Source organism: Engraulis encrasicolus, chromosome 23, assembly GCF_034702125.1.
Source record: "Engraulis encrasicolus isolate BLACKSEA-1 chromosome 23, IST_EnEncr_1.0, whole genome shotgun sequence".
Classification (NCBI taxonomy): Eukaryota; Metazoa; Chordata; class Actinopteri; order Clupeiformes; family Engraulidae; genus Engraulis; species Engraulis encrasicolus.
This window is the reverse complement of record NC_085879.1, coordinates 28,943,274-28,953,273: the sequence shown is the minus strand read 5'-3', so window position 1 is coordinate 28,953,273 and position 10,000 is coordinate 28,943,274. Positions and strand designations below refer to the sequence as shown.

Here is a 10,000-nt window from a genome sequence, read left to right as displayed (position 1 = left end):
AAGAGAGGAACTGGAGTTTTACCTACCATTAATAAGCTAACCCATACAGCGTTATCAATAACTGCAAAGGAAATAGACAGAAGAAGAAGCTGATGAAGAAGTAGCCCTATCTTATAATTTCTTAACTCAGGAATGAGTCCTTCTAGCTCTGAGAAATTGCTTTTGCAAATAACTTGGACATGTCAGATCATGAAAGAATTTTTAGGCTAAGTCTTGTGACAAGGTGTAACAAAACTTGTACCTCCCTAAATGATGGATTTGGTGGTGCTACTAGGCTTACTCCTGTGTTAGGTTACTTTCATACCTGGCTTCATACGCGGGATTTTTTCCCCAACTCCACCGCGAACGTGCATTTGCGTTTCTATCGGCATTGCCGTCCGTAGAACCGGCGGGCAGATGCGCTTTCGCTTGTAAACATGGGGCGCACTGGCTTGTCCCCACTTCGGTGCGAAGTGGCTAGATTTGATGAGAAGGGCGTGACTAATTTTCGAACGGTAGAGAGAAACCTGGAGTGCATGAAAATGATTCCTACTAAAGCGTTAAGTATGCTCAACAATAATTTTTAAATGACACCAAATTTATTTTGGATTATTCCAACGGCAGATCACAAGGCGCAGGGAACTTAAACGTGCGTAATTGCCATTAAGAGCTGCGTAAACGCTATTTAGAGGTGGGTAAACGCTATTTAGAGGTGGGTAAACGCTATTTCCTAAATTCCAGAGGTGCGTAAACGGCGTTTACGTGCGTTTACCCTCCACTACAGCCCTGCGTGTATGTATCTCTCATTGCCATACCTGGGGAAGTGGAAGAGGAGCGGGAGAGAAGAAGGGGGGAACAGTGACAGGTGCACCCCTATTTGTCACTTGGGACCAGGTTGTAATCTCTGATTGAAAATTAGCCCCAAGTTACTGTAACAAGCGCAGTCAATCACCGATTGTGGGTCTGACTGTGCAATCTGGGCTATGATTGGACACCAAAACACTTGGTTGAGTTGAGCCGATAACCGCCTGACTAGGAAACGTAAACTGTATGAGACGTTATGCTGGCAATAGCCTCATTTGACCTCAGCTATTTGCATTCCCAACACAGAACCCAACTGGCTTGAACCGTTCAGCGGAACCAACTTAACATTTGGCTTGTGTTTATAAAGCAACTGCAAATAACGTGCTCTATCTTCAATGCCAAAGTCGTGATATGGGCCTCAGAGATAAATTAAGCACGGTCTTCTGACATCACACAAGTTTTAGAGGAGAATAATTAGAAAAGACATTTCTGGAAAACGATTGATGTCCCGTCGTAATTATGTTGCAGTAAGCTGGTGAAGATGGGCATACAACACAGAGATGGAGACACACACACACACACACACACACACACACACACACACACACACACACACACACACACACACACACACACACACACACACACACACACACACACACACACACACACACACACACACACACACACACATGCAGGATTAGCTGAGCAGACTGGCGTTTGCTTTTGGACTCGGAACCGCAGCGAGTCAGCCAGCCAGGCCCGCTGAGATCCCATGACAAGCATACGTCTCCCTGGGAGTATATCTCTCTCTTCCATATCAGGGTGGCAGGGGAGCAGAGTCTCTGAAGGCCTGTCCCTCTCTCTCTCTCTCTCTCTCTCTCTCTCTCTCTCTCTCTCTGTCCAGCCACCTTTCTCTCTCTCTCACTCTCTCTCTCTCTTGCTCGCTCTCTCTGTGTCCAGCCACCTTTCTTTCTCTCTCTCTCTCTCTCTCTCTCTCTCTCTCTCTCTCTCTCTCTCTCTCTCTCTCTCTCTCTCTCTCTCTCTCTCTCTCTCTCTCTCTCTCTCTCTCTCTCTCTCTCTCTGGCTTTTTCCCTCCTGTCATCATTCTCTCTTTCTCGCTCTCTGTCTTTCTCTCTGTCTTGCCATCTTTCTCTCCAGGGAGCGCTGGCTGTGTCTGTTGTGGAGACTCTGTCATCCTGTCAGTCTGGGGATCTGTCACCACCAGCTGAAGGCTCTCTCCGAGGGGCGGCTGAGTGCTGGGAATAGCCCTTTTACTGCAGCGGGAGATCATTGGCACCAGCCAGCTACACACATTGCCAACAATGGAAGAGAGAGGATCTCGCAGTTTCACAGACTGGCACTAGAGGGCAGTGGCGCAACACCAATTACTTCAACGCCTCCCCGCATACATACACGCGCTCGCCAGACAACTGAACTTCAAAAAGCCCTGATTTAGATTCCTTTGGCAGAAATGTGGAAGATTTTGATGAGGGAAAAACAGTCACTATTAAATATATATGAAAGATCAAAAGGAGCACTGTTAATTTTATGTGACCTCCTGGGTTGGCTCCCCTTTTCTTGTCCTGGTTTCACCCTCTCTCTCATTCCGTTTCCTTTCATTATTTTCCTTTTCCTGTCTTGATCTCCCACTCGCCCTCCTTAGTGCAACAAATTCTCTCCTTCACCTTTCTCTCACCTCTTCCTTTGCCCCCCTTTCTTCTCTGTCTCATTCATTTCCTCTGTCTGAGGTTGTCTTTTGTGTCAATCTCATTTTAACTTGCTGTGTGTTCTGTTATTTTGCGGAGGAGGAGGAGGAGAGAAGAGAAGAGAAGAGAAGAGAAGAGAAGAGAAGAGAAGAGAAGAGAGGGATGTTTGCTCAGAATAGGAAGCCAGGTGAGCACATTTCACCCCATTTCCCTACGAGGCTAGAGACAGACAGGAAGTCGGATTTAACACTCATAGGGTGGGTGCAACTGTCTGAGAGTTGAATTAGCACTGCAAAGTCTACTGTGCAGGTGTGCATCTGTTCATGTCCTGGGAGACTAGAGACAGGAAGTGGGTGTCAGTGGAGAGGAAGTCATAACGAGTGGGAGAAAAATACTGCACGGGCATTTTTGAGGAATACCAGCCCCTCTCACAGCAAATCTGCTTTTCTACCACACACACACACACACACACACACACACACACACACACACACACACAGAAACACACACACACAACAGATTGACACCCAGACAACCAACTCACTCGTAAAAGGTGGTCCATCCCGTCTCGTCCGCCTTGATAGCCAGCAGCCCCGCGTTGCCCGCCGTGTATCCCAGCTGCACGATCTCCCTGTTGAACGCTGACACAGACCTCAGCCAGCCCGCCGGGTCCAGCCCCAGCGTCACTACCTGATTCTCGGGCATCAGCACCAGCCGCAGAAGCCCTGTCCCTGCCCCTGCCCCTGCCCCTGCTCCTGCCCCTGCGGACGCCGTGCCCGCCAATCCCTGGGCGACCGCCGCTGCCACAGGCCCGGCACCGCCACCGCCGCCGCCGCCGTCCCTGCGCACCCGCAGCGTGTTGTTGGAGCTGTCGGTGATGGCCGCCAGGAGCCCGTCGGCGGCCCCGTACGTGAAGTTGAAGAGCGGCTCGCCCGTGATGAGGGAGATGGTCTGCAGGTGCAGGCCCTCGTCGCTGAAGACGTACAGCTCCTGGTCCTGGGGGGAGGCCACCTCGAAGCGGCCCACGGGGGTGGGCGTGGGCCGGTTGGGCCGCACGGCCCGGATGCGGATGTTGTTGAGGTCGGCCACGTAGAGCGTGCCGTCGGGCGAGACGGCCAGCGAGGCGGGCGAGTTGAGGTTGGCGTCCGGCGCGTAGCCCTCGTCGCCGGCGAAGCAGTTGCAGTTCACGTCGTTCTTGCAGTCGCACTCGGAGGCGGCGCCCGCCAGCAGGGAGATCTCGCCGGACGTGCTGACCTGTAGGGGTGTAGGTATATCACAGCCTCCATGACGATACAATTTGATATTGATTTTTTTAGGCAGCGATTCGATTATTTTCGGTACTTAAAGGTGAACTGTGTAGGATGGTGTAGAGTGGCCAGAGTATAGGTTTTGCAACTATGCTGCTCATTGAAACTGTGCGGTCTATTGCCATATTTGATATTTCCATGGATATTTACTAACTAATGTTTACTAGTATGACCAAAGTACAGTAAGTTTTACAGCTACAAATGGCTTTTTCTGGAAATTCAAAATGGTGGACAATGGAGAGGACACCCCTTGTATAGAAGATGTATGAAAAAGGTGCATTTTTTCCAGTCATAATGACTACTTAAAATTGAATGATGGTGGTAAGTATTCAAGAAAAAAGGTAACATTTGTAAATGGGCAGCATAAATTCTGGAAATAAACAACTAAAATATTACACATTCAATTCTAATCGATTTTTTCCCAAATACTTTTCCACTTCTATTATGTTATGGAGCTAAGGAATTAGGCAGGGGCCAGCAATTGGATTATTTTCGAATTCTTAAGAATGCCCCACAATACGATACGATTCCATTCGATTCAATTCAATAGTCGGCCGTAACATTGATGCATCGATACATATTGATTATTATCTACACCCCTACTGACCTGCCGCACACGGTTCAGCCTCTTCTCGTCCGTCTCGGCGATGTAGAGCACGCCGGCGTGGGAGATGGCGATGGCCGTGGCGCTTTCCAGGGCGGCGTGGATGGCCAGCTTACTGAGGGAGTAGTCGATGCCGGGGACCTGGCAGTGCATGGGACGCCCTGCAATGATGCTCACCTGGAAATGGTCATAATAAACATAACCAATATTACACTATACTTCACTCTTTTGGCATATACAAGTAGTAATGACTGAAGTACATACATTGTTTTATATTTGTAAGTGGGTTTTTTTTGTCAGAGCAGAGAGTATAGCAGGCGAGTCGAGTAGTTGAGTAAGTGGCATGGGACACTCGTCAATGATGCTCATGTTAATGGTATTGGTCACCCTTCATTTTTCTTGTTTTTTTCTGCGATTGGTACAAAGGTAAGTACTGAAAAGCCTGAGGTGAAAAATGACTTGATTTCCCGGCATATTGATTAAACTGGGGAGTGCCAGAGGACAGAGGAGTGACATAGGAGTGACATCTAAGCAACCTGTTTCACACATGTATTACATAGGAATATGCATTTTTTTAATCAATGTTTCTATATACATTTCTGTGGTTTATTAATGTTTTCATGGAACAGTAAAGTTTGTTTTTCTGTTGGCATTTAGCGCTTTTTCCTTCTTTTTCAGAATTGCACACTGAGCGAGACCCTCAGTAACTATGACAAGAGCCACATTCACAACGTGCATCACCGGAGTTCGGAGCCGCCGCCTCGCCATTAACTTTGTGGAACTGGAACACCTCTTACATAGCCACATGTTATCCCTTACATAACCGCATGTCTCACCTGGTGGTTCTCTGTGATGCGCAGGATGACGTTGTTCTCCAGGACGTAGAGGGAGTTGTCCATAGGGTTCACCGCCAGGTCTGTAGGCCACTCCAGACGCACCTATGGATGGAGCCATCAAGGCAGAACATTAAAAAAAACAAATCATGGTAATGCTGGCCCTGCTGTGGCTTAAGCGGTAGGTTACTGCACTGCTATGCCGGAAACCCGGGTTCGATTCCAGCCCGAGGTCATTGACCGATCCGCCCCCAGCTCTCTCTCCCACTCACTTCCTGTCACCATCTCACACTGTCCTGTCCAATAAAGGTATAAAATCCCCTCATATATATATATATATATATATATATACAGTGCCCTCCATTATTATTGGCACCCCTGGTTGAGATGTGTTTTTTAGCTTCCAATTATTATTATTTTCTCTAAATAATATGGACCTTAATGGAAAAAAAGAGAAAAATCCAACCTTCAATACAAGTGCATTTATTCAGTGGGGAAAAAATCCCACATAAAGAAATAATTATTTGACATCAAATAATGTGTGTCACAATTATTAGCACCCCTGTTGTTAATATTTTGTACAACCCCCTTTTGCCAACAAAACAGCACCTAATCTTCTCCTATAATGTTTCACAAGATGGGAAAAGACAGAAAGAGGGATCTTCAGCCATTCCTCTTTGCAGAATCTCTCTAAATCATCCAGAGACCTGGGTCCTCTCCTCTGTACTCTCCTCTTCAGCTCACCCCACAGGTTCTCAATGGGATTGAGGTCTGGGGACTGAGATGGCCATGGGAGGAGCTTGATTTTGTGTCTGGTTAACCATTTCTGTGTAAATTTGGCCATATGTTAGGGTCATTGTCCTGCTGAAAGACCCAGTGACGACCCATCTTCAGCTTTTTGGCAGAGGGCAACAGATTTTGATTTAAAATGTCCTGGTATTTCAAAGCATTCATGATGCCATGCACCCTAACAAGCTTCCCAGGGCCTTTGGAAGCGAAACAGCCCCACAGCATCACTGACCCACCCCCATACTTCACAGTGGGTATGAGGTGCTTTTCAGCATGCGCATCTTTCGTGGCACGCCAGACCCACTTAGAGTGTTTGTTGCCAAAAAGCTCAATCTTGGTCTCATCTGACCAAAGCACATGGTCCCAGTTGAAGCCCCAATACCGCTGGGCGAACTCCAGACGTTTGCGTTTATGATTGTGGGTGAGGAAAGGTTTTCTCCGTGCATGCCTCCCAAACAGCTTGTTGGCGTGTAGACAGCGCCTGATGGTTGATTTGGAGACTTTGTGACCCCAGGATGCTACCATTTGTTGTAATTCTGTAACAGTGAGCTTTGGAGATATTTTGATTTCTCTTACCATCCTCCTCACTGTGCGTGGTGGCAAAATAAACTTGGGTCCTCGTCCAGGCTTGTTTACCACTGTTCCAGTTGTTTTGAACTTCTTAATTATTCCTCTCACAGTAGATATGGGCAGCTGCAGTTGAGTGGCAATCTTCTTGTAGCCTCTGCCTGATAGTCTAGTCGTGATTTCATGAACCCAGAAATGTTGAGTACCCTAAAGTTTTATTGCAGAAATGACATCTATAGGTCAAATGAAGGGGATTTAGCTTGGTTGCCCGAAGTTGCACTTTGGGCAATTTGCATAATTAGCATAAATATATTGTTATGGTAAGGACTACTACTGGTGAATAGGCTTGAAAAATGAAATCGTAGATATCACCTTGAAACTTTCTCAGTTGATTACTGACGATAAGAGAAGAAAAAAATGTATTGGATGTTTTTTTGTATTTTGATGTTTAGATATGCAAATGAGGGCATGCATCATTAATTATGCACTAATTTGCATATACACAAAATCAGCTTTGCATGGTAAAACCAGCCTCAAAATTATTTTTCTGTGGGTGAAATTTGTATATTTCAGGGTTGAATTAGTAAAAACCCTCTGAGGAACCTGGTCAAGAATATGTTTCGACATGGATAGATTATCGTGGAGTCTGTTAAGGGTTTTACCATTACGGCACCAGACTTTGCATGGTGTTTCTTTAGGGTATGTGTAGTAATTCTAGCCTAGGAGCCTCTGGAAAAAAACTTTCTAGCATGTCATATGAGTAAGTCTGTGCTTACATGCTTGACAGCAAATGTAACATTGTGAACAATTGGAGAAGATTCATACTTTGCCTGTATTAAAATGAAATTTTCCCACACTAAAACTAAGGTGAGAATAGACTGCTGCGAATGCTCACTCCAGCAGCATACTGAATGGGGAGGTGTCAGTGCAACAAGGTGTCCAAGGTAGCAGCTTCTCCATCCTCTAATTTCCATTACATAGATACTTCTATTTGCAGGAGATAGATTAAGGGACAAGACCTCTCCATATGTGTGAATAACCCATAACATCACCAAATTCTACATCTTCACAGGTAGTGTTGCGCATATAGGCATACTGAGTGCATTTCAGTCATTTTTAAGAATGGCATTATATATTACTCAATGTATATTTTCAGTTGAAAATTATTTCTAAGTAGGTGTTCAGTAAGTAAACAGAGGTAAATGGATTTCTTTTTTCAGGATTTGCAAACAAGTCCTCACCTAGTAGCCTACTTGTGTTGTATTACCGTTACCTCAGTGATCATTGAGTATCAATTGCTACTTCAAAACGGACAGCTCATGGACAACATGAACCGTAGGTCTTTGCCACCCTTACCTATAGGAGAAATATCAATATAAAGCAACAATTCTCATATGGAATATACTATAAAGTATACACAGGAAGAAGGATGGCCAACCATTGACCCCCCCCCCCCCACCAACCAAATGCCACAGGACCTTGTTAACCTTCAAGATTTATAGTGGTAACAGTAACATTACTCATTCCCACCATACCTTTTTGCATCATATTGTACTTGGCCTCAGAATGCTCTACATGTTTCAGTCATATGTAGTTGTACAATAGTACAGTAGCATACGGTACAGTGCAGCACATTACAGTAGAGTACAGTATGTTACAATAGAGTACAATACAGTTCAGTAAGAACAATACAGTACAGTAGAGTACAGTGTCATAGAGTACAGTATAGTAAAGTACAGTATAGTACAGTACAGTTCAGTAGAATACAGTACAGTGCAGTTAGAGTAGAGTAGAGTATAGTACAGTAGAGTACAGTATAGTACAGTACAGTACAGTACACTAGAGTACAGTGCAGTGCAGTGCAGTACAGTACACTACAGTAGAGTACAGCACAGTACAGTACAGTACAGTACAGTAGAGTACAGCACAGTACAGTACAGTACAGTAGAGTACAGCACAGTGCAGTACAGTACAGTACAGTACAGTAGAGTACAGTGCAGTACAGTACAGTACAGTACAGTAGAGTGCACTACACTAGAGAACAGTATAGTACAGTACAGTACAGTACCGTGCAGCAGAGTACATTGCAGTACAGTAGAGCATATTACAGTTCATCACACTACAGTACAGTACAGTACAGTACAGTATAGTCTTGATGACCACATAGCATGCACCATCTCCATATTCTGTTTTGACACTCTCCAGCCTCATTATCTTCTTGGTATTCATCCTTATGAACTATGAATGGTTTATTTTTGTTGTGTAGTAAGATAAGGTCCCCCCAACACTTTTTAAATGGTGTGGTGAGGGATGCAAATTATTGATTTGTGTCATCACAATTAATTGATAAACGATTAATTTATACTATTGTATGATGTTTGTATACGTAGCTCTTTTGAATTTGTTCACTGTATGTAGGCCTACATGTAGGCTACAGCTGTTTAGCATTAAACACCTAATTCATCCATCTACGGTACATGTCAAAACTGTCTCTTGACCAGGGTCTTGAAAAGGTTTTCACTAACTCAACCCTGAAATATCCATATTTTATCAACAGCAAAATAATTTTGAGTCTGGTTTTACCATGCAAAGCTGATTTCATGTGTATGCAAATTAATGCATAATTGATAATTCATGCCCTCATTTGCATATCTTAACATCAAAATACAAAAAACATCCAATACATTTTTTTCTTCTCTTATCATCAGTAATCAACTGAGAAAGTTTCAAGGTGATATCTATGATTTACGTTTTTTTGCCTATTCACCTATATAGTCTTACCATAACAATAGGCCTATATTTACGCTAATTATGCAAATTGCCCAAAGTGCAACTTCGGGCAACCAAGCTAAATCCCCTTCATTTGACCTATAGATGACATTTATGCAATAAAACTTTAGGGTACTCAACATTTCTGGGTTCAGTACAGGGGCCTATGGGGATCACGACTGGACTATGACCTGTGAAGGTCGACGCACATCTGCCTCACTTGTATGCTGTGTTCCTTTGTCTTTCCCATGTTTTAGAGTGGATAAGAGAAATGGCCTCGGTGTCACGTCATATTTATACCCCAGGGAAACAGGAAGTGATGAATTACTAATTAAATGTTCCTACATACTCTGGTAAACTTTGTAAACTACTGTAGAAATGACAGAAATGCTTCAATTATATTTATTTCCTGGGAATTGTTAAGGGTGCCAATAATTGTGGAACAGGTGATTTAATGAAAAATAATTATTTTTTAGTCAGGGATTTTTTTTATTTTCCTACAATTCATTTGAGTTGAAGGCTACATTTTCCTAAAATTTTCAGTGTGACAGTATTCTTCTGCAATAAACACTAAATTTATTTTAAGGCTTTTAACACATCTCAACCAGGGGTGCCAATAATTATGGAGGGCACTGTATA

General features: G+C 44.2%; 2 protein-coding genes across 2 annotated transcripts in view; both read right to left on the bottom strand.

Annotated features, from left to right (window-relative positions):
- tenm2a (teneurin transmembrane protein 2a) overlaps positions 1 to 10,000 on the bottom strand; it is a 675,012-nt gene that overhangs the window by 24,388 nt on the left and 640,624 nt on the right. The window contains exons 28-31 of the mRNA XM_063189651.1: positions 5,240 to 5,341; positions 4,407 to 4,580; positions 3,314 to 3,746; positions 3,037 to 3,223 (exon numbers count right to left, since the gene is read on the bottom strand). Coding sequence (XP_063045721.1) covers positions 3,037 to 3,223; positions 3,314 to 3,746; positions 4,407 to 4,580; positions 5,240 to 5,341 — 896 coding nt within the window. The remainder of the gene's footprint in view (positions 1 to 3,036; positions 3,224 to 3,313; positions 3,747 to 4,406; positions 4,581 to 5,239; positions 5,342 to 10,000) is intronic.
- The window catches only part of tstd1 (thiosulfate sulfurtransferase like domain containing 1), an 81,931-nt gene that overhangs the window by 39,191 nt on the left and 32,740 nt on the right, over positions 1 to 10,000 (bottom strand). The gene's annotated exons all lie outside the window — the stretch shown is intronic.